This window comes from Notamacropus eugenii, chromosome 4 (assembly GCF_028372415.1).
Source record: "Notamacropus eugenii isolate mMacEug1 chromosome 4, mMacEug1.pri_v2, whole genome shotgun sequence".
Classification (NCBI taxonomy): Eukaryota; Metazoa; Chordata; class Mammalia; order Diprotodontia; family Macropodidae; genus Notamacropus; species Notamacropus eugenii.
Genome location: NC_092875.1, coordinates 435,813,800 through 435,838,450, shown reverse-complemented (window position 1 = coordinate 435,838,450; position 24,651 = coordinate 435,813,800). Strand labels below are relative to the sequence as shown.

Here is a 24,651-nt window from a genome sequence, read left to right as displayed (position 1 = left end):
TCTTCAAGTGTTGTGGATTTTCCTTTTCAAAATTTGAATACAAACAATTTGATTTTATTTCTTTTTATTTTAATCAGACTATTTGTTGTTCAATCATTTCAGGTCTGTCCTACTCTTTATGACCCCATTTGGCAAAGATACTGAACTGGTTTTCCATTTTCTTCTCCAGTTCATTTTATAGATGAGGAAACTGAGGCAAACAATGTTAAGTCACTTATTCAGGGTCACATAGTTGGTAAGTGTTTAAGGCCACATTTGAACTCAGGTCTTCCTGACTCCAAGCCTGGAGTTCTACTCGCTGATATATCTAGCTGCTTAATACGTTTTATTGCATACCTGGAAGAATGAGCAAATTATTGTGTTTTTTTGTCTACAATTCATTCACCATGTGGCAGATAGTGCTAAGCTGTCACACATGACTATATATAATCTATTGAGACCTTTCTATAAACTTTTCTAAAGAATACAAGAATGTCTCTGGATGCAATAGTACTGCCTTTCTAAGTAGTTAACTCAGGAAACTGTGAACTTATTTAAAGATACTACTGTTGCACCAAATTTTTTTTAAAACAATTTACAAGCAAGATAAGAAAATAGTCTTAGGAGTCAGTGAATCTGGGTGTGGATGTTGACTCTGCTGTAAACTGGGTGATTAATATCTTATGGTCCTGGGCATGTCCTTTAAACTCTCTTGGCTTACATTCCCATGTCTTTATATTGAGGATATTGGATTCTATGTTGTGATCATTCATGGTAGCATCTTTCATATTTTTTGATCTCAAATGATATTTTTGGGCTCCTTTACCCACCTTAGTCATCAGTCTTGGTTCCAAATGGCCTTCAGCTGTTCTTAAGCATAAGATCTCTCCTTCAAGAGGGGAGACTTCATACTTCAGAAAGTCCTGGAGGAAATATTATGTGGATTTGAACAGTCTCAAAGAGAGGAGACATATACTGAGAATAGAAAAACATTTTAGGCATTTAGGCCTATTCTAAAGGAAGGATCAGTGATTTCACCAGGAAAGGTATTTGTCTTTTCCTTACTGGAAAGATGAGGATTATTAGGGGAGGATGGTAGATGAACAGTTGTCCATGGATCCCAGGATTTGGATTTTAATTGGATTTAGGAAACAGTAGAGAATGACAGGGGATCATAAACTTAGCACTGGAAGGGACACCAAAAGCTATAAGGCCCAGGAAAGTAAGCATACCTGACCAAGGTGTCACATTGTCAGAGGCAGGAACTGAACCCAGGTCTTTTGACTCTAAAACCAGTGCTCTTTTCCACTGTTTTATCGTACCTTCCTATGTGAGGTGGTCAGGGTCTGGACCAACTTTGTGATTTTGTGAAAAGAATAGGAAGATTCCCATCTAACTGCCTTTATATATTATTGTCTCCTCTACAGGGAACCAAATCCTCCTTGGCATGCCCTTCTCTTTCTCGACTGTCAATGTTATATGATCCCAGGTCTAGATGGATGATAAATCCATTGGTGGATGATGATCTTTCTTCCATTTTCCCCAGACATTTCTGTATATTTTCTGGTCATTTTGTATCTCTCCAGTATCTCTGTCAAAGGGCAGAGGAAAGTTGGATTGACATGACATTTATATTAGTCTACCCACATAGGGTAGGGCTGGTTGGGGAGACAGAAATTATTAACTGATGTAAAACTCTGAAATCATCCCTATTACCTTCTATTATAACTAAAAAATGATCATTGGTTGAAAAAAAATGAAAGTTCTAGAGTAAACCATCAGTCTCTTTTTGCTCTATTAAATATGGCTGATAACTGGAACACAGAGAGGGGTGGAAACTCTAAGATGAGTAATTAGATACAAAAGATATTGGCAATGAGGGATGAATCAAGAACTGTTACAGTCAACTTCCGCTTCTTCTTCCATTCAACCTTTTTCTTCCATGTACCCTTTGATACAAAACACTCATTCCCTGACTCCTGAGGAATTATTATAGAAGAGTCTCTGGCATGTTGGGCAGGGCACCAATAATCAGTTTAAATACTGGGCTCCCAGACAAAACTCATAGGCTGCTTTTTGTCTGGTTTGAAAACCTTTTCACTTGTTTGGTGGATTCTCAAGTATGGCAGAGCCTACCTGGGCAGGGGTTGGATTTAGACATCACATTGTATCTGAAATTGAGAATTCTTGACAATGCAGCTGTAAACTGCAAGTGTACTGAAATGTTCAATACCATTCATGGACTAAAAATGTCGAGAATGTCAGATCTTACAATTGCCCTTAAGATCACCAATGACCTTATTTTACAGGTAAGGTTCCTAAGGCCCCCAGAAGATGAAGTGACTCTCCTGGGAAGAGGGATTGCTTCATTTTTCCTATTTGTACCCATCATCAAGAGCAATACCTGGTGCATAGTAGGATCTGAACAAATATCTATTGGTTGATTGAGTTCACACAGCTAGTAAATGCAGATACAACTAGAACCTGGGTCTCTGAGCTGGCAACCCTGTATATGCTATTGTCTTCTAGTCAGTTCCAATATTCATCCAATAGATCTTCTTTATTTTAGAATCACCTGAAACTATGCTTTTCTTAAGCAAGATCATTTTAGGCAGCATTTTTCTGTTCAGTTTACATGTCAGTAAGGCTTTTCTGTCTCAAATTGTTGGTAGGCAAATAGATATTGTTCTATATAAGAGATAAAACTTTATTCCAGGGGCATGAAAATATTAGGGAACTGGATATCTGGAAATTTCACATGAAACTGTTAGAGTGCCTTGTAAGAGTTCTTCATTTTTCCTTACAAGAAGGAGCAACTTTATTTTGGGGAAACCAATTGCTTTTCGTTATTGTCTTATTAAAAGGCCTTGAAGCCTGCAAGCCTCAGTCAGCTCCCTCCATCACCAATATACCATGGACATTTTGGCTGGTATTGGGACTGGGATAAAATGAGACATGTACATGGTCATAGTCACTTATCCATCAAAGTTAGATTGTTACAACCTGATAAACATTCACTCATTGTGTCAAACACCTCAATGCTGTACCTAGAGTTTATTAAATCCAAGAAGGAATATATCATAGTGTCTGCAGTCTGGAGTTTTACAACTTATAAAAACCTCAGAGTGTATTTGGAGTTTAGCAATGAAGATGATTAAAAGTTTAGAAAATTGGACTTCTGAAAAAAGATGAAAAAAATCCTTGGATTATTTAAGCACGGGGCAGGTGAAAGATTGATGTAGTGCTGGTCTTAGATATCCGAAGGGATTTTATGAACTAAATGTAGCCAGTTAAAAATTTTTTCCTGAAGATAGAACAAGAGGAAATTGATTTAATAGAATGCAGAAGGAAGTAGAAAGTATAGGAAAAGCAGAATTGGATAAAGGTGAAAAAGTACCAACTTTTCACAAAGCAGTATGATTTCTTAGTGAGTCAAATTCAGTGTGATTTAGTTAGAAACATTACTGGCCTGGGTGTCAGTCTTCTAGTCCTGGCCCTGTACTGTTTGGAAGAACACTATGTACTAATTTTACTTGGAAAATAGGAACAATACATTGGTCCTTCCTTCATTGGGTTATGATGGAGCTAAGAGATATTAAATGTAGGAAATTACTCCAAGAACTATTGTTCCAACATACTCCAAAGTAAAAGATTCTTCTCTCTGTTTCACTCTATAACTTAGCATGCTAGTTATGTGAAGAAAACCCAGGCAAATGAGACCTAATTCTACCTGAGGATTTTTGATTCATACTTAGCACATTTATGCTTTCTGTTGGGACAGTATTTGTACCAATGCCCGTTTCCAAAAATAGTGGGAAAGGTTTGCATGAGTACTGTATTGTGGGTGGGGTTGGTCTTTACTAGTAAATTACACAGAATTATGCAAAGGGGCTTTCTTTTCTCCAGGAAAGTCAGATACTATTATGGCTCTGGGATCTCACTCATATTGTGTAATATACAAAGCTCTTGGGCTTAGCTGCCTTTGTCAAGGTCAATTAAAAGTGATTGAAAAAGCTGTATCAAGCATCTCTGCTTTGGGACTCCTTAGAGATGCTCTCTTAGAGTATAACACTATGTCTACATGGCCCTTTATACATGAAATCCAGACAATCCTAATGTCTACTAATTTTTTTTTTAGGCAAATAACTACATTAACCGAATTCTTGACTGGTTTAATTGGGTATTTTTAAACTCATTAGATACAACATAAACCTAGAGCTAGATCTTTTGCAAATGAATCTCCTAGGGCCTATTTTCCCCATTTTTGTGAAGTTGGAAATTTTTTTCCAACTGAACGAGAAGTCTTGTGTTTAGCACCTGAAGTCACGTGGTCATTTAATCCATTCAGTTTAATTCACCTCCTTGTGTTCCAGCTTTTATCATGTACTTTTGTTGTTGTTCAACCATTTCTGTCCTATCCCCTTCTTGTCCTCTTTTGGGGTATCCCTGACAAAGATACTAGAATGGTTTGTAATTTCCTTCTCCAGTTCATTTTACAGATAAAGAAACTGAGGCAAACTGGGTTAAGTGACTTGCCTAGAGTCAACAAGCTAGTATCTGAACCCAAATTGTAACTCAGGGAGATGAATCTTCCTGACTCCAGGTTCAGCACTATATCCACTGTGTCACCTATCTGTCCACCATCTACTTAGGCCTTGACAAAAGTCATTGAATTTCAGATGTGTTTATATCTCAGGATATACTATATCAGGAAAGGTATACTAAATTACTTTGAGATAAGAGGAAGAAAGCCCTATTATATGTCTTTGGGTTGGCAAAATTTTAATACTTATGTAAGCAAGTCACACCTTTGTTAGATTTGATTTTGGAATAATTACAAGTGGATGGATATCAATTACTTCAGAATATTTTTAGAAGTATGGAATCATTTCGGTTTTTGGTGTTGGCAGAGTGAAAAAGAGCTGGGATTATAGAGTCAGAAGATCTGGGTTCAAATTCTGCCTTATACTACTTGTGTAACCTCGGACAAGTCATTTAACTTTCCTGGGCCTCAGTTTCCTCATCTATAAAATCACAGGTTAGACTACATAGTCACTGAGTTTCCTTCTAGTTCTATGATCCTTCAGAAGGGCAATTCACAAATAAGGAAAGAGTAGTGGATGTCAGAAGATGTGGATTTTGAGTCTTGGTCGTGTCATTTTAATCAATAACTGAACAGGCTATTTCACCTTTCTGGATCTCAAAGCCATCTGGAAATTGAGGTTCTTATAATATTTTAAAGACCCTTTTCAGCCCTTCTGCGATCTCCATTTAAATGAACATGGTATAAAATTGGTTTTTTTTTTAGCCCCCTTCCTATAGACAGGAAGACTTGCTTGTCAAATTACAGATGCAGATGTTCTCTTTGAATGTTCTTTCTTTTGTCATTTTTAAAAACTTTATTATTATTATATTTTTCATGAGCTTCTTGTATATATATCGAACTGTTTAGGCAAATTTCCTTCTCTTTGAAAAGACAACAGTCATAGTTATATATTGACTTTTAAACAGGTTAAAATGGTTATTTTATTGTAGGGAATGTTGACATGTGTGTCCAAGCACTGTTCTCCCTTTTTGGTAGGGATTATGAAGTGAGATATAATACTAAAAGACTAAATATTTTTGGCTCTTATATATGTATATGTATATATATATCATAGATATTTAAAATACACAGTAAAAACATAAGAACATCTCAAATGATATAGAAAGTAAAATCAACCAAAATCTTTGGAAATTTCATGAAATTTAAATATATGCAAACAATCCAGCCAAAAAATAGTTCCCAACATTTTGCTATGGAGGGCAGTTCACATGTGAAGCAACTGGCATCATAACATTTTCCTTCAGGTAAAACTACAGTCACTAAACCTCATTAGCAATAACACAAGTGTAATAAGTGATAAGTTCCAGAGTACCATATGCTACATTAGACAACAGTCAATGAGGTTCTCTTCTGCCATGGGCTTTCTTGTACATTGCATACATTTCAAAACATTTCTACAGTGCAATGCAGGAACCGCCTCCAAGTCTTGGCAAAGTGGAGATGATGTCCATTCTACAAAAAAAAAATTTTACTCATAGTACATAACACTGGATCATTTTATGATCTGTACATTATTTCCTTTCATAATAGGTGACGCAAGTCAGTTTGTACAAGTTAGAAAACCATCTGGTTGCTTACATCTAGATTAATAACTTCCAACAAGGTCAACCAGAAGTCATGGGTCATTTCGTGTGTGTTTTGTGTTTGTTTTGTATTTAGAAAGCATAAACACAAAATAATGGTGTGGTTCACAATATCCAACTTCTAACGAAGAGTTCAAAAAAATCATTCATCTTATATGATTAGCAGAGGTCTTACCAAACAGCCAACCAACCACCCAATGCCATAGCGTTAAGCTGAATTGAAATAGCACCCCCTGCAGCACCACGGACAGCAGAATACTGGCGGTAGTTCAGAGCTCTTTCCAAGCATAGCTTCAACTTTACAGGGCACATCAACTCTACTCCTTCATTTCAATTAGTTAATCCTCTAGACAGGTTTCTTTGTGTTTTGCATGCATCTGGTTCCATTTTCTTTAAGGGCCTCTCTTCCTTGGTCAAGCATGAGCTTTGCCATTTGTTTTTATGATTCTTTTTTGTTTTTTGTTAAGTGGTCAATGCCTCCAACACTTGGAAAATGAAATATCGATGCAGTTTTGCTTACAGAAGAGAATTGTAGCTATATGGACAATGTCAAATGAAATGAAACAAGTGTCAGAAACAGTTTATAAAAATGGCACATTTATTGCTACAGAACGGTCATGTACATGACTTCATCGAATAACTACAGATGAGAAACAGGTAATGGCCTACACCAAGCTGGGTTTATTTTGTCTTGAAGAAACTCCAGCACACAACCTGTTTGGACACTTCTACAAATCAGAAATACACCAAAAACATGAAAAAATCGAGGCACTCAGCCACACATTGAAAACAAGGTGTAACTGTTATATATATTTTTTTGAAATGTTTTCTCTTTTTTCTTTTTTTTTAAACAATTTTTTTTCTTTTTACTGCTGCAGCTATGTGTACAGTCGCAAAAAATTTCCCCGCTGCGACCTACAACTAAAAAAAAAAAAAAGCTACCATACAGTTTCATCTCAGTAACACATGGTAAAATAACATCTTTTAAATAGTAAAATAAAGTAACAAACTTTTACTCAGAATGATTCCAAAAATCTACAAAGAAGAAATATTCAGAATCTGACAATTTTTTTTTGTAATATTCGTGGTATAAAAGGATTTCTCCTGCGAAAAATAAGCCAAATATATTTTTATTTTTAAATTTAGTTTTTTTCCTACTAGGGTGTACTACAGTCTATTTTATAGCAAAAAGAGCACTAGACAAACAAAGCTTTATAACAAAAAGCCAGGCACTGATACATGGTAAATCTCTGCTTTTTTTCTTATCTTCACTTAATTGCATCACAAGTAACAAGAATGAAAAAGGCCACAGTTCATATATTTTCACCATTACATATGTCTATAATACTTGAAATGAGTATGGTCAAACCAGCACTGCACAAAGATGAATCAGCTTCAAGTCCCATGAGAAACGATGTGTCTTTAAGGAAAAACGAAGGAAATCGAAAGAAAACATAAAGAGGCCCAAAGGCCTTGGTACCCCCATTGTGTTGGAATTCATCCTATTCCATTTTAACTTTGACAATTTTTTTAATCCCAGTCAGCCAGCAGACTTTGTGCGCGTGTGTGTATGTGTGTGTGTGTGTGTGTGTGTGTGCACGCTATTTATGCTGAAATTGTTTCATTCCTGACTCTCATTTGGACGCAGATGCTGTACTGCCTGTTGGATGCAAAGATGAAAACTCTTCTTTTACCCAATTATTAGCTTGTCCTCTACCCTCCATCTCTTATCTCCCTTCCCACACACCCTTGCAATAAAATAAAAGATACATTCACACACTCACACACACACTCACACACACACACACACATGCCAAAAAAAAAGCAAAAAAGGAAATCGGAAGACTGAATCAGACCAAGTTGCATCACTGGTAGGACTGACAGTTGTATAAACATTAGTGTTCCTTGAAATTACACAGAAGACAAATGGTAAAATTTTCTAGATGAACAGAACCCTATTCTGCATATTCATAAATTACTTGAATGTGGAGGTGGATCAAGTGTTCCAAGTTGCTTTTGAAGTCCATGTTTTTTAAACATTTCCTCAGTCTTGCTATCATCTATAATGTAGTATGGACCCTTATGAGACTTCATACTGGGTTTTTTTTGTTTTTATTTTTTTGCTCCTTCAGCTAAATTTCATCCACAAATCCAGGATAGATACCAATGGTTTCCCAGGGTTTGACTAATTAAAACCAAACAAAAAAAAAATCCACACAACAAAAAAGCCCACTTCCCCTTTCAAATTTTTAATATGGGTACATCCAGAATAATAAGTATTGGTGCAGATCATATTTCTCCACAGAGCTAAAAGCAATGGGGAGGATTCTGGTCATTATGAAAAAGTTTTTTTTTTCATTTATTTCCAAAGGAAATTCAACTATAAAGGTACTGCATTACAGAGTAATGAAATTATCAAAGCTGGTTTAATAATGAATTGCAGCTCTTAGTCAAGTGAGAACAAAATATAAAGCACCAATTTCTTTAAAAGAAAATCAAATGACTACAATTTAATTGTTTTGTTCACAGATTTGAAAAAAAAACTTTAATTCAGCTTTATAAAAGCACCTTATGATAACATTGATCAAGAGTGCAGTTCTTAAAATGTGCATAAATTGGAGTATTTCCAGTTCCCTAAAGAGTAAACACTATATTTTGTAGTGTACACTTCTCCTGAATGTGATCAAATGGCATATGTGTTTCTGATTATTCTTGGGGATACCAGCATCGGTGGACTATAAAGTATGAGGGTAAAATGACCTAGTATGATGGCACCGTGAACATTCTAAGGAACCAAGAACACAATGGTTCCAATCATTTGGAGGGTGAACTTTCTTTTTCTCTACCCTTCTTTTGCAAATGAGAGTCATTCCCCCTCTTCTTGCCCCCCTCCCCCCATATAGGATATTCAATGGTAAACCTCAACGGAACTTTTCATAGAGTTTGAGTCCTGTTATTTTCCTAAGGTTTTTAATCCACCTCCACATTTTAGGAACTTATCAACAAATCAAAGCATTTTAGTTTTACCTCTACTGAACATATTTACAATTTTCAACATACACACAGCTAATCAAAATGTTAATGGGTGTGTAAAGGTGACCACATAGTAACTATCTTATTTGTTCTTCACGTTTTCAGAAATGAACATAAAATTCAGATTCTTGTATCTCACTATTTCATTTAAATGAGACTTTTCAATCACACAGATTTTTTTAAACAAAAACTGATACAATGTATTAAAACACATAATAACAAGAGTCTACATGTAAAAATATAACTTTTACATACACAATTTCAAAATAATGATACGTTTGCCATTTGTTGCATAAAATTTACAAATGTCTTTTTCATTACTATATAACTGGCAAAACAGGAGAACAGATGGAACATTCAGACCATTTTGATGGATGTATGGCATTTACTCAGTGCTGATAGGTGGAAAAATCTACTTGAACAGGGAGTTTTTTTCTTTTTTTTAAATACATGCCAAGTTTGTGTGGCTGTAAAAATAGAAACTAGAATTAGAGACAAAAGGATGCTGACAAATACTTAGCTAGGAGCACTACCTGTTAACTGTACTATACACCAAAGTCAATCGTTATAAGATTCACTATGGAAGTTGGTTCAATCGTGCCCAGACTTCAAAGCTAGTTATCTGATGAGTTGCTGTGCCACATAGCTTGATCTATGTTACTATCAAATATGTTAAGTATAAACTTCATTCATACTGGCCAGAGAAATACTGTACTACCCCTCCTTGAGAAAGTGCAACTTAATGCTTTAGGACTTATAAGGCTTGTTATAATGCTGCATGATGATTGGATATTGGCATTTTTCAAACTAAGGAGGAGGCAGAGGAAAGGGGGTCTACACTCTAGTAAACCCACTTGGAAAGAAAAAAAAATTTTAAAAATTAAAAAAAGAAAGAAAACCAATCATATCTATCACACTACTTGCAATTTTCTGATTTGATGTTTATTTTTTGTTTTTTTTTCTTCAAAAATCTGACCATGTATTCAGAAACGCCTCACTGCACACTACTTAGGCTACACATGTAGGTAACACTTTAATCGTTTAAAATCACAGCCACTTTGATTATGTATGTTTCTGATGATATAAACATTGGAAGGCACAGTGGTAACATTGTAGCATTCTAACCTTGTACCTCTGAAAATCCCAGAATAGGGTCACAAGAGCAACATTACGATGCCGACAAATTCTTTTTGCCACGTCTTGGTAATGCTGCTTGTAGTATCTACACATGATGTGACTTTTAAGTCCTGTGTTCCCAAAAGACTGGAGAAACAACTTTCTACTTATTTATGAATGAGAAGCAACGTCAGGGTCAGCATTTCATCCTGTACTCCCCCTCCAGAGACAGAGTTGGCACTACAGGTTACGATAACAAACCGGGGAGAGGGACAGAAAGAAGACAAAAAAATCCGTATTTACAGTAAAATCTTTTTTTTTTTAAAAAAGTTAATCAGTACTATTTTTTTACAGGAGAAAAAAGTCTGAAACAAATGAACAAAAGCTTACCATATTCACTAAATTTTTAATATATATTTATATATATATTTATATATATATTTGTCATAGGTCTATAAGATCCATCTGTTCCTCCTACCCTAAGGAATGGCTAATGTCATCACTTCATTTTCATTAGGACGTTTGCTGGTTTTGTAACGAGGGCAGCCGAGCTCCCCCTTCAATATCCAGTAAGTAGAAACACTAGCTGACTACAACACCAACAAAAACGTTCATGTAGTTTTCTTCAGAAGTACACTTTTTCATTATTGCAAGTTTACAATTTTTAAATTAAATATTTTTTCAGACTTACAAATTAATTATATTTTTTTTTCCAAAAGAAGTTTAGGCACAAATGCATTATTCCACAGTGTGGAGAAGATTGCCATTCAGTCTCTGGGCTGCGTGCCACAGCTCGCAACATTCTGCTTTAAACATTCTGAATGATATGTTAAAGAGAGTCGTCCCTCAAGTTGCACTTTTTTTTGTTTTTTGTTTTTTGATAATCGGGAATGCTGAAATCTCTTGCGTCTGTGATTCATAACTACTCAGACTTGTCTTATATTACAAAAAAGGGGATTAAGGAGAAGTGTTTATGTGGGTTTAAGATAATACAGCTGTTAAGGAAGTGGTCTCTTGTTTTAATGAAGAAATGTGGCAACTTGGACCTGTGAAAGAAGTAAAAAAAAAAAAAAAAGGAAAATTAATGAACAAATTTTAGCATGTCATTTTTTTTTTTTGAATGAGCATTTCAAAATTGTTTTCTAAACCAAAATCTGGGAGAGGTCTCAATTAAAGCTCATTTTAAAAAAATGTCTGACGACTTAGGTCTAACGAGTGGTTAGAAATCTGCAGTGGCTGAAAGAAGAACTTACCATTTCACATCTGTCCCATATGATTTGATGCATCTCCCATTCCAGGGTGAGGTCCCGCCAATGAGAGTGGAGGAGGCTCTGAAGATACCTTTTCTTCTTCCCTTCTTTTCAGGCATGCTGCTTTAGGATTCAGATTCCTTTCTGTGTAACATTAAAGTAAAGAGCATTGCCAAATGGTTCAGTCTGGTGAATCTGCTCTCTATCTTGATCCAATTGTTTAGTTAACCCAGGTGTTACATCTAGGGTTAAGGTAGTTATGTGATGAGACTTGGCATTTTCACAGTGGGTACTGAATTAATGCTATTAACAACAGCACTTTGTAATTAACAGACTTTGCTGGTATGTTAAATGCTTGTGCATTTAAGTAGGAAGCAAGGCAGAAGATGATTCAGGTTGAATTAGACACTGAATTTGGCTACCAAGTTTGTAATTCAGAAAAGCAAGCAAGGCAGATGTTCTAAACTCTGGATTCGGATGATATCCTTGAGAAATTTTGAACTGGAGTTTTAAAATCTAAATACTATAGTCAAAAGAAAGAGTTGCCTTATAGACTTTCAATGTGACCTCAAGTTGGAATGATCATTTGGAACTGTGAATTTTCTTTGCTTTCCAGTTTAAAAACTTTGCTTGATATTTGCCCTTGCTTATAACAATTACCAATTTCGGAGCTAAACACTCAAGTCATTACACAGGGGATAAATAAGGGTAGAATGAGGTATAAAACTGACCTCGCACTTGCTGCTCTAAGCTGAGAATGACAGCCACAGCCTGGTGGAGGATCAGGAGTTTTGTCTGGGGCTTGTCACTCTTCAGATGGAGCTGCACCATGCGGCCCAATTCCTTGAAAGCCTCATTAATGTCACGCACACGCAGGCGCTCACGGGCATTGTTGGCCATCCTCCTCTCCTTTTCCCGTTCTGCTTTCTGCTCTGGTGTAAGGTCTTCATCATCATTATTGCTGCGAAACAAAAAAAAATACAACATTTTCTAATGGTGTGGGGGGAAAAGCTTTCTAAATATTTTCCTTATTCCTCCTCCCACCCTCCCCCAGGTTCTCTTTCCCTTCAGGTTTTTCACTGAGATTCTCCATCTGAGGCCAGAATTTTGCAAATGTCTTTGCTTTTGAGCCTGCCTAGGATGTGGTGAGATAGCTCTTCACCCCATTAAATCTCCAGCATGTGCCTTGACCTGAGAAAAGAGCTTAATGGTTTCACCAAAGATATAATGCTCAAATCAAGCCGAAGACAACGGCCCAGTCAAAATCAGGGCCACATATTGTCTGCATTGGGAGAATGAAAGAGCACAGGATAACAGCCAAAATGAAACAAAGCACATTTCAACAACAAACATTACATTTCAAAACGCAGCACCACAGCCTGTTTTCTCTTACCCTATAGGGAGCATGACCTCTGTAAGCAAAGTACATTTTAAAATAAGCAGGTTTTGAAAAGTTCCAGTCTGTGTGACATTTGGAACCAATGGAAAACAAATCATTCAAAAAGATCTCAATAGACTTAAACAAGGTAAGGTAAAATAGGGCTAAATTTAAGCTCCTGCATTTAAATTTTCTTTTTTAATTAAATAAGGCAAAGAAGTTCCAAAACACTGGATGTTTAGTCCATACTTTGCCACTCCCAGTGGTATCATCTTAGGTGAGGTCTTCAGTCTTTTCTGAGCCTCGTTTGCTCCCTCTCAGAAGGCCAAATTACATGATATCCATGGCTTTTCCTTGTTCTAAGAAATCAGTTATTTTAAGAATAGGTGAGGGAAGCAACTAGAGCATCGTTCCCACTTCCAGGCATTTATTTCACTTTAAAGGTAATGCCAAATGAAAATTATCCAGACAGTGAGCGGGCGAGAGAGGGGTGAGGAAACTTAGAAATGAAGAAGAGCTGTTTAGGATGGAGAAGAGAAGACTTGGTGGTAGGTGATAGGGTAGGTGATAGGAATCTCCAAGCATCTGCAGAGTTTCACCCAGAAGAGGACAATGACTTGTTCTGTGCTGTTTTAAAGGGCAAACCTAAGACCAATACTTAAAAGCTACAGGGAAGTAAATTTTGCCTTAATTGGGGGCAGCACTTCATCCCACTGCTCCAGCTTTGAGCTTTTAAAATCTCACAGCAGGCAGTGAGCTCCCTGAACAAATATCAGACAGGGACTACTAGAGAGATGTTAGGAATCCTATGCACTAGCATCTAGATGCTGTCTGAAAGTCCTTTTCACCTCTAAGAGTTTTGTGATTTGAAGTCCAAATTTTTACTAAATAAAGATGCTTTTCTTGTTGCGATGTGAAATTACCAAATGGATCTGTTTCTCTTTCATTTAACTCTCTGCCTTTCTTTTCTACAAGAAAAAAAGATAATTCCTGGCAGTGAATAAAGTACTGGGCCCAGAGTCAGGAAGACCTGAGTTCAAATCCAGGCTTAGACAGTTACAAGTTGTGTGACCCTACCTGAGTCACTTAACCCTGTTTATTACCTCAGTTTCCTCATCTATAAAATGAGCTGGAGATGGAAATGACAAATCATGCCAATATCTTTGCCAAGACAACCCTAAAAGGAGTCCTGAAGAGTCAGACACAACTGAAATGACTCAACAACCACAACTGCTTTTGGCTAATCAACAGCTAAGAATTAATGTGAGGAAGATGATTTAAGCCTCTGGACCTGGGGTTGTTGGGGGATAGTTTGGGGGTGGTCCCTCTTTATGGATCAATTTGTAGAATGTGATGGAAATCAACTGCAACTTAAGATAATTCATGTATTAAAATGATTCCCTTGGTAGTCATATTGGGGACAGAGTGAGATGCGGGGCAAAGGGTTAATAAACATAAGAGGAAAAAAGAGTCGTTAGTGTCTTATTGAAGGTAAATAACTGCAAAAAAGTACTTCCTGATGACCTGGCTGGAACAAGATGGCTCCTCCCATTTTAAGTCTAGGAGGGGATTGGGGCATGGTGATGCTTCCTTGAGATGCTATTCTCGTAAGGAGCAGGAATACATTATAGCGGGGTCAGAATAAACCCCTTTTGCTTTTCCTCCTCCCGATTGTTGTTTATTCATTTCAATGTGTCCTCTCCTTTCCAGTTCTACCTCGGACTCCCAAGCCTGCTACGTCGTCTGAAACCAGTAAGCAGGAGCCTGTTATAAAGCACTCAGGTCCTTTAGAAATCAACACTACTTGAAATAAGGAACAGAATGGAATAGGTGGAACAGTTTCCCCTAGGTAAAGTCAAAAAGGCAATCATTTGGGTAATCATTTTGTACATTAAACATTGTGCTATATATAACACAAAGAAGACTTGGAAATGAGAACTTGTTTTCCAAAGGTTCATGGGCTAATAAGTAATTTGAATTCATTATTCACTTATAAATAAATGTATAAATAAATAAATTGGTTATGCAAATAGACTGCAAAGATTTTTTTTTTTTCCAAACACTGTTGGCTTATAATACAGATTTGGAAGCATAACTAAATGTCACAAGAGTGACCTTTTCAAATGAGAAGGTTCTCAATAACAAATTAAAATAGTCTACCGTGTAACTTCAAAGGACCCATTAATATGTATATGTAACACCTACTAGCTAAATTAATAAGAATTGATCTGATCATTGAACAGCAGCATAGAGGTGGTAGGCAAACAGAAGCATCTCCTTGGTCTCTTACCAACAAAGAATGAAATGAAAAAACTCAATTGTCACTGTGCTTTTTTCTCTCATCTTTCCTACCCATAAAAGAGAGGAGGATAGCATGAAAGCAATGGCATTTTGGAAAATGAGTGGAGAAGAGATAAATGGCTTTTATTTTAGGGGTAACCTACAAAACACTCTGAAAATGCTTGCTAAGATCAGGGTAAGTGAATCTTAATTCTTTGTCCTAAACAGAACACCTTCTGCCAAATCTCCCTATTCCAAAGTGAAGTGGAGAGTTGGCAATTATGTGGGGGATTAGACAGCCAATTTGGATAACTGAAGACATAAGGGGATCATTTATTGAGTGCTTAGGGTGTGCTGCAAGTGCATATTTTGGTCTAAAATATCTGGAATGTATACAACCCTAATTTACCACATAATTGCCAACCCTCACTTTAGTACTTGGGCAGGTGGCCTTGGCAGCTATTTAAACAGCGTATTGGACATTTGTGCTAAATTATGACTAGAATATGAGAAGCTTTGTACAGTGTTTCTCTCTACATAGAACTCTATCAAATATAGAAACAAGGTGAAGAAGATAAGCAGTAACACTTCTCCCCTTTACATTTTCCTAGCTACATTTTGCTGTTAAGGAATTATGAGTACTTTTCAATAAGTCTCAGCTAAAGATTTTATTTAGGGCACAAAATTGTTAGGAAAAAACCTATCCTCTTTTATTTAATATCTTCAGAATGCATTTAACACTGTTATGTTTTTTTTTCCCTGTTTGGAATTTTAATTTCCCAGATTTGTAGCTTGTTGGCTGAGTAAGTCAAATTTCAGTAGGCTGATGGATCTTAAGGACAGCTCTATTAATATGAACTACAGGCTCATTAGTTCAGAATGTGAGGATACAAGTTAGCAGTTATTACTAATTCTAAATTCTCTACAACAGAGTGCATTCCTGACATTCAGTTAAATAACAGCCATTAGCGGAACTGAGTCCAATTTAAAGGAGCAATTGAACTGCCAGTGCCCAAGGTGCGTACTGAAGAACTCTGGGTACTACTCAAGTGCTTGCCTCCTAAACTCGGTTATTTGCACTTCATGTAGGTATGTTTCATTACTTTTCCTTCTGTCTTTGCACGTTTGCATTCCAATTCTGTGGCTCTTTTAAGACAAACTACTATTACCGGGAGGGTTTCTGTGTTTTGTTCTAAATTCTTTAGTGTCTGGTTATGTTTGCTGATTTTTTTAATGGCTTGCATTTCTCTTCTGATGTCTGATATTTTCACTGAATTTGACGTTGCTTCTGAGCCCTCTTAGAAGTTCCTAGAGTTGCTTCATTGTTGTTTCAGTAAGGCTTGAAGAAATCAGTGCCAACTGCACCTTTCTCAGGGGATTTGGCCTCACTTTCCTTAGTTACTTAGTTCTCATTCATTGATTGACAACTTTTCCTTGAATGAACATTTCTTTTCCTCAGTCAGCTCTCCATTATTTTTTAAAAATATCTCACTGTGTTGATTTTCCTATGATTTCCTTGCTGAAATTATACTTCCTATCCTCCAATTCTTGCTCTTCTTAAGGTCGAGTACTTTTGTTCCCCTTCCCCTGCAGTGGCAGCTGGTTCTCTGAAACACCAGAATTGGACATTACCATTGTGTCCCTCAGACTATGAGGTGACCAGTAGTGCTAACGCTGTAGGAAAATTCCAAGTGGCCATTAGAGTGGGGCTTAGTCTCCCTGATTCCCCCATCTGTTGATTCCTTCCTCCAAATCATCTTCAGACTATTTTGTGTATATCTCTATATGAAGTTCTCTCACTTTTGATTTTGCATTGCCAGTGCCTAGTAGACAATTGTTGATCAACGATTAATAGATTATTCTTAACCTTTGCTAGTCACATTCTTCTGGGCTCTCCCTTCTCTCTATAACTAATTTTCCATAGTCCCTCTGCCAGGACCTTTGAGACTGGTGATACAGGATCCAAGTGTTGGTCCCCCCAGTTCTCTGCTGAGAGGAACATTCCAAAGAAGCCTTTGAATGGAGGCCTCTTCTCCTTTCTCTCAAGATGGCTGCATATATATCCTCCTGGGCTATATTTTAAGTGGCTGCAACTGGTGCCACCCTTAGGGTATCGTCTATTCTCTTGTTTCCTAGATTTACATTCTTCCTTAGCTGCCTCCTTTCTTTCTTCTTAAGTCTTTGACTCATCTCTCTGAGCCATCTGAGCTGTCTCCTTACCCTTCACTGTTCAGGCCTTAATTCTGATGATTGGTGCTTAAAATCCAACAGAAGCGATACAAGCCAGTACCTAGAAGATGGAAGGAGGGAGGCTAGAAGCATGAGCATTTGGGCTTTCTGGTTATATTACTTTGGGGGCGGGAGCTGCTCCTAGGATATCTCTCATTGCACCATCTTCCCAGGAGTTCTTAAGTTAATGTAGATCTAGGCATAAATTGGGCTATTTAGCCCATAACATTTATCCAAGTCTTTTAGACTATGGAAACTGTAACAAAGTTGAGAAACAGATGGAAATGCCAGTTTTGCATCACTGTGCTAGTGAATCAATGCTGGCACAATTGTCTCAAGATCTGGGTTACTTGTGCGCGTGCGTGCACGTGTGTGTGTGTGTATGTGTGTCTTTCCCTCTTCAGCCATGGGAATGCCCATATATTCCTTTAATGGGGATTAGTTAATCAACTTCAGTACGGTGGCAGCAGCCCATAGGTTAATATGCTTGTTGTCTCCAAAGTACTGACAATAGGGTAGACTAACAGGAACTACATTATTGAACAAACAACAACACTCATTGTGTACAAGAGTTGTCTAGAAGGTACATTGTTCATGCATCAGTTTTTTCATTCTGATAAACAAACCATCCACACATATGAATACAAACAACCTCAACTACGTTATCTTCAAACTTAAAGGGCGATACTTACGGAATACACTATGTGTTACTAAAATAACTCTCCTAACCCAGGAAGTCTGGCATGTAATCTGAAAAGTTTTTGCCTTCCTGGTAATGGATTTGCATGAATGAAGCCTTCCAAGATTTCTAAATTGGTTGCCATCTTGTGAAGTCTCTGACTGAAATTCAGGATATGGTCTGTAGCCTTAGAAGATAACTGAAAATTCATGGCCACTGAAGCTATGATGCTGACTTTATTCATGTGGTGCTGTAATGAAATGAGCTAACAAGCAGCAGACAGCACCTAAGCTATTCTCTCTAGATGCCTTGACTTCATCAGGGGCAGGATGAAGGCAAAGACCAAAGACCTCACAGGCACCCTGACTTCATGGCTGAACTGAGATGAAATCTTGAGATAAAGATGTCATCAAAGTTTGATCTTATATGTTAAAAGATACCTGGACATAATCATGGTTTCTTTAAAAGTGAATAAAGAGAGACAGCATGGTAGAACTGAAGGACCATTGCATTTGAAGCCTAGACCTGGGGGCAGGAGAATACCAGGTCCAGGCTCTGAGGCTTAATAGGGCCATGATTATGACCAAGTCACTTCACCTCACTTGGCAGGTTCATTATCAGAGAAGTATTTTGTAAACCTGAAACTTCTCTATAAATGTGAGATATTAATTAGATTTCCGTGTAGAAATATTAAGGAAAACTAAAAGATCAGGAATAAGAGTAGTAGCAGTAGCTCACCACTGTCAGATGGAAGCAAAAATTCAAGATGATCAGGATGGAACTATGCTGGGCATTAAAAGTAAACTGGACAACATCAATTATTAGGAAATAAATACAATTATACATCATACCTTCTATCTACATAGACACTGCAAAAGAAGAATGTTAACAATTTAGATGTCATTCTGAACTATGGTTTAATTTGTCACCATAAAAATACAGGTATCAATGCTATTAAAATTGGGATAAAGTAAATATCCACATGTACTGTAAGGGTAAGAGAAAAGAGTACAGTGTACCAATATATTGGACTAGTTTTTTCTACTGTTTTGCAATTTTGATTCTTTTAAGAAACACTTTAAAAAGAATAACATTCTGCATCAAATTTACAAATGAGCACAGATTTAACATGTTTGGCTTTTGATTCTATCAATGATTATTTTTTACGGTGCATAATTTGTTTGGTGCCCAAATGGATGATTCTAAGAGTATTTTAGGCCTTACTAGAGTACCGGTATCTGAAACGATGCTATCAGTACTTCCAGAATAGGCCTTTTCAGCTGTGGATTTACCTGCTAGGAAAAAACTGCAAAGTTTCTTCCTTGTTCTGTTCACTTCATCAAAGTCCAGTAAAGGAATTAAATGAAGCGACAGTATTATATACTGTTACCTAGATCTTGACCTAGTAATTGATTTGATATCCTTCTTGTCGTCATCCAATTTCTTGTCTTCAGAAGATTTCGTGTCTTGCAGGTTTTCATCTCCTTCATCATCCGATTTGATCTCAGAGCTACCTGAGGATACACTCTGCCCCTGCAATCCAGCTGGCATGCCTGGAGGGAAAAAATGCTGGGTTACTACTGACAGTGCTTAAACCAAAGACTAAATGCTCAGATGTGTATGTTACTTATTGTGGGGCTGCCAGCCAGACAATGGGGAGGGCTGAACGCTGACCTCTGTGCTCAGACTTTCACCCTTTGATGCTATCTGGGGAAGTTTCCAAAATGCACCTGCTGAAACCAGTTTTCATATTGCATGGGCTCTGAGGTTAAATTCTATTTTGCAATCTTTTGGAGTAGATGGTAATTTCACTGTCTACAAAACATCAACTTAATTGCAATGAAAATCATAATCATGAAAATCACACACCTCAATGTTCTGATTAAGAACCCAAGTAAATATCAGCTATTATATTGAGTTTTTCCATGTGCATGATTTAATAGAAAAAAAATCCTTAAAATATTATTCCCATGGAATAAAATAAATACATTCCATCAGTAAGACTTCAAAAGATACTGTAATGATATTACTGAATTAGGTTTCCTTCTCACTCAAAGAATAATTAGTGCCTAAAAGAGATATGTATGTTAGGCAGTTAGTTACACATTTTCATTTTAATCATAGATGGTCATGGTTACAATTGGGTAATAACTACTGGATCTAAATAACTTCTACCATCAAATATCAATGATTGCTAGAGTCGAATTGTAAGTAGCTTCCATGAGCCCAGAAAGTTGGGCTGTTTACATCTCCTCCTATTTGTTCAGTTTTGACAAACACTTTTGAAGAAAATCTGGGATATTGCATGGCTCACCTTTCTGGGTTTACAATAAATTTTTCAATTTGGGTCTAACAATTATTATTGAAGCTATTTTGATCTAAAAGTTTGTTCCCTTTTGTGATGACTTCAGAGGCAGAGGAATAAGCTAGATGTCTTCTTGAAAAAAAAAATTTCTAGGCTTGACATAAATTGTAGACAATAAAGGGTCTTGGGTATCTATCCATAGGTTATAAGACCTCTTGTCTTTTGGAGGAGGTATGTAATTCACGCTGGATTTCTCCCTACCAGAGAACTCTGCTTTATACAGCCAATTTTCTTTCTTTCTAAATTTCCTTCAATTAAAAAAAATCCTTCCTCCCTATCTTTTAGGAAGCATCATATTCATGTTAAATCTAACCACATTAAGTGATTTGAATAGTAATTTTATTGCCTGAGTGAAAAATGTGTAAATAACTAAAATAAACTTTACTGTCCTCACTCTGATATCTCATTCCCCACTCAAATGAAACCAGAGGCCCAAAGGACTTTTGAAAAAATGGTTTTTGGAGAAATAGAACCTATGAAGAACAGGTTCTAAGTGGCTGCTTTCCCATTTTACTTTATTATGCTCAACTTGATCTTTGGTTCTGTGCCAGTGTTTAATCTAGAAATGAATACCAAGGATGCAAATGTCAGTATCTAACCTAACATAGGAACAGGTGAAGCACAGAGATCAGAGCACTGTTAAGAAGATCACTTCAGTGGTAGACTCACCCCTGTACGGATCTTGGGGAGGGTTCAAATCAGGGGAAGTGGCTGACTGAACTGGGAGTTGTGGGACCGGAACCTGGTTTGGCACAAGAGAATGGCTGCCTCTTAGAGCCACACCATCTTCACGATGGGCACCCACCTAAAAAAAGCAAGAAACGACACAGAGTTTAGCAGGAGTGGAAATTAAGGTGAGGCGACTAGTTCCCGAGACGGTCAAACATCAGTTCTAAGGAGACACCAGCATTTAACTCTGCTCTTGACTGTTTTTCACTAGAGGGCACCAGAGTCCCACACATCTACCTATACTATCGTGCAAAAAACACTTAACACTCAGTAAGATGCTGTGCCGCACATTTAGTGACAAATATGGCAGGGTAGCTCAGGCAGGTAAAACGTCAAATTGTCTCCCAGGGTGCTGCAGTGGAGCGCACTGATTCGTACCCATCTGTCTTCTATCATGTCCGCCAACAGATCTGACAATTATCTTAATGCCCATATGCTTAATTGTGGGCTTCTCAATTCCCCCATTGCTATCGGAAATCCTGTAGGAATTTCAATTTGGCATTCGACTTTCATTTCAGGGGATAAGATTCTCAGGCCTGCCATTTTTTTTTCCATAATGCCAGCTAAGCCTCTGACAGCGGAAGCTACAGCAGTATGCGGCACAGCCCCTGTTCAGTACAAATATAATAAAATGTCACCTGGCTTTCCAAAACTGGCAGCCCATTCCAAATTAATGTTTACTGTATTTCATCAGCTGCCGAGTTCCAAATCCAAAGGGGGACCATTTCTGCCAACACCACCACACCGGAAAATGTACCAATAAAGGTTTTATTAAACACACCAGTCATGCCACCATTGCCAGGCTAGCACATTGGAGATCCTTTCATTATTTTCACCCTTCTAGGCTCAGAAAGCCATCAGATGATAGATAAGCTAATGTTTCTTATGGTTCCAGAAAGGAATTCACAAAGAAGAAAATGGGCAGTGAGCTTGAAAGACGATCTCAAGATGTTTAGCAGGTACAGACACACACTTGGGTCCAGGTACCCTTGGCATGTGGTAACTATGGGAGAAACTGTAGACTAGTAGCAAATGCCTAAAAACCACCAAGCAGACATGATGAACCTTGAGGAACATAAATATAACACATCTTTAACTTGGAAGCTACACTTCCTCCTATGAATTTTTTTTTAAAAAAAATCTATTACTTAATTGATATATAAAGGCACATGTAGGAGTGAGATAATGAGCCTTAAGATATATAAGTGAAATTCTGATGTCTAAAGCTATTTTTCATGAATCAATACCACTGAAGACAGGAAAACAATCTGTCTAATAAAAGATACAAAGTAATAAAGCAAAATTGTTATGACTCATTTGAATCAAGAAATTAAATAAATTATTTTTCCCCAAAGGGAAAAACAACCAAATCTGACCAAGATAATCACAAAAAACTAAACATCAAATGTTGTTAAATATTTAGAATGGCAAGAAGAGAATCTCTCCCCTTTGAAGTATTTGTTTTTTTATGAATTCAAAATAAACTAATCAGGAAGTTTTGGGAGAATCATGTAGCTCATTCAGACTAAACTAAATCTATTTTGCTTCCTTATGTAAAGTAAGTAACATAGCTTTTCAGGTGACCTGATTTGGTAAATCCAGACAGCAGCTACAAAGAAAAATATTTTTAAGTGTTCTCTTGCGTAAGCTGCCACCCTTAAAAATAAAACCCATTTTCAATGGCACTTTACAAAGTGTTTTCCTCACAACAATGCTGTGAGGTAAACAGTAACAAATAATATTCATTCCACTTTACAAAGAAGCAGAAAACTTAAGTGACTTGCCAAGGGTCACATGATGCAGGAGTACTGGTGTTAGGAACCAGGTCTTCCGCTTTCTATAGTTAGGTCAAAATAACAAACCGAAAACTTTACAGCAGAGGATGAGGCAGGTATGACATGACAACAATTCTTTCAAAAAGATCCGGAGATTTTAGTGGATACCAAACAGTATATATCTATGCCATGATTTCAAAATCCTAGGCTTTGGGAAGGAAAACTATCTAAAGTGAAGGAATTAAGAAGAAGTTTTGCTACTCTTTCCTCTGGTCAGAACATGACTGGACCACTGGGTTCAGTTCCTAACAATGACCGCTGTCCAAAAGTGGAATGTGTGGTGCCAGAGAACAGGGTACTCCCTCCCTTTCATCTGAAATCTTATTATAGCTGGATCTCCTTTTGGAGCTTTGTGTAGAGGGACAGGTTGAACTCGGTGGCTCCTGAGGTCTCTTCCAACTCTGAGATTAAACGATTCTCTATCTTCAAGACCAGTATTCTTTCTATTATCTAGTAACTTGAACTTTAACCCTAATGCTAAATAAAACATTAATATACTCTGATAAGCATTTTCATAGTGTAGTACCATTAAAAATAGTCCTTACAACTTGTCTGCAGACAAAAATGACTAGCTTGTCATTTATTAAATCTCAGTAGCTTGTTTAAAGCTCTGCAATGGAAAGACAACTAAGAGACAGCTGGGAAAAACTTAAGAACGTCTTTGGACTAATAACAGTATACATAACGGTTAAGTGTCTTCTGTTTTGGTAAATATTAGGAAAATGAAATATGTTAAATTTCTTCTGACAACATATTCAATATGACCTACTTATAAGACCTGACCATATTCAACTGGACATTTCATATCGTTCCTGATTTGATTATATTTTTTCTAGCACCTAATTTAGGCAAAATGTAACTAGATCACTACTGTGTTGAGTGCAATTATTATTGGAAGTAACGTCAGCAATGTTACCTTAAAAACGCATCTTTCTTGGCATTATTTCAGTTACTTTGGAATATATTATCTCATAAAGTCTGTACAATAGCTCTATGAAAGGGTACATATTATTTGCATTTTATGGAGGAAGAAAGCTACTACATGGCAGGTGGAATGGATATAACAACCATTTGATTTCTAAAGTTTCACAGGTACTATTTGTCCTAATGATGTCAATTCCTTTGGAATTTCCTTCGGATTTTTTTTTTGTGTCTTTGAATTCTTAAGTCATTCCTAAAATGTTATGCCATATCATTATAATAAAATTTGGTAGCAAGTACTAGACTGGAGGAAATTGCAAAGTACATAATCTTTGTGTTTCTCTACTTCCTGCTGTGGTTTCTCTGATCTGAGTTTCTCCTCCAAAAAATATCTTCAAGCTGGTTCTGGAGAGCCCCAACTGTGGAGCCTAACCTAGCCTGACACTTCTCTTATACCCAGTGCTCTAGTCCTTTCTCTTACTTTTTTCTGTCTTTTGTTACCCACTACTGTCCTTTCCTTCCCTTTCCAAAACCTTAAACCTATGGCACTCTGAAGCTCATACACTGGACAACACCAGGACCCTGCCTAAGGACTCCTCTGGACCCTCCTGGCTTAAGAGTGATTATCAATAGTAACTGTTGCTGTTTCCCTCCCCAGTCTGATGTCT

General features: G+C 37.0%; 1 protein-coding gene across 18 annotated transcripts in view; it reads right to left on the bottom strand.

The window, feature by feature from the left end:
* Positions 1 to 9,332: 9,332 nt before the first annotated feature.
* TCF4 (transcription factor 4) overlaps positions 9,333 to 24,651 on the bottom strand; it is a 433,335-nt gene continuing 418,016 nt past the window's right edge. For 10 of the 18 annotated variants that reach the window (XM_072605977.1, XM_072605989.1, XM_072605984.1 and 7 more), the window contains 5 exons: positions 21,168 to 21,303; positions 19,524 to 19,686; positions 12,299 to 12,528; positions 11,571 to 11,711; positions 9,333 to 11,363 (listed from right to left, as the gene is read on the bottom strand). In XM_072605977.1, the coding sequence (XP_072462078.1) occupies positions 11,575 to 11,711; positions 12,299 to 12,528; positions 19,524 to 19,686; positions 21,168 to 21,303 (666 nt within the window). In that variant the 3' untranslated portion in view covers positions 9,333 to 11,363; positions 11,571 to 11,574. The remainder of the gene's footprint in view (positions 11,364 to 11,570; positions 11,712 to 12,298; positions 12,529 to 19,523; positions 19,687 to 21,167; positions 21,304 to 24,651) is intronic. The other 8 variants (XM_072605981.1, XM_072605986.1, XM_072605979.1 and 5 more) reach the window with 2 other exon arrangements.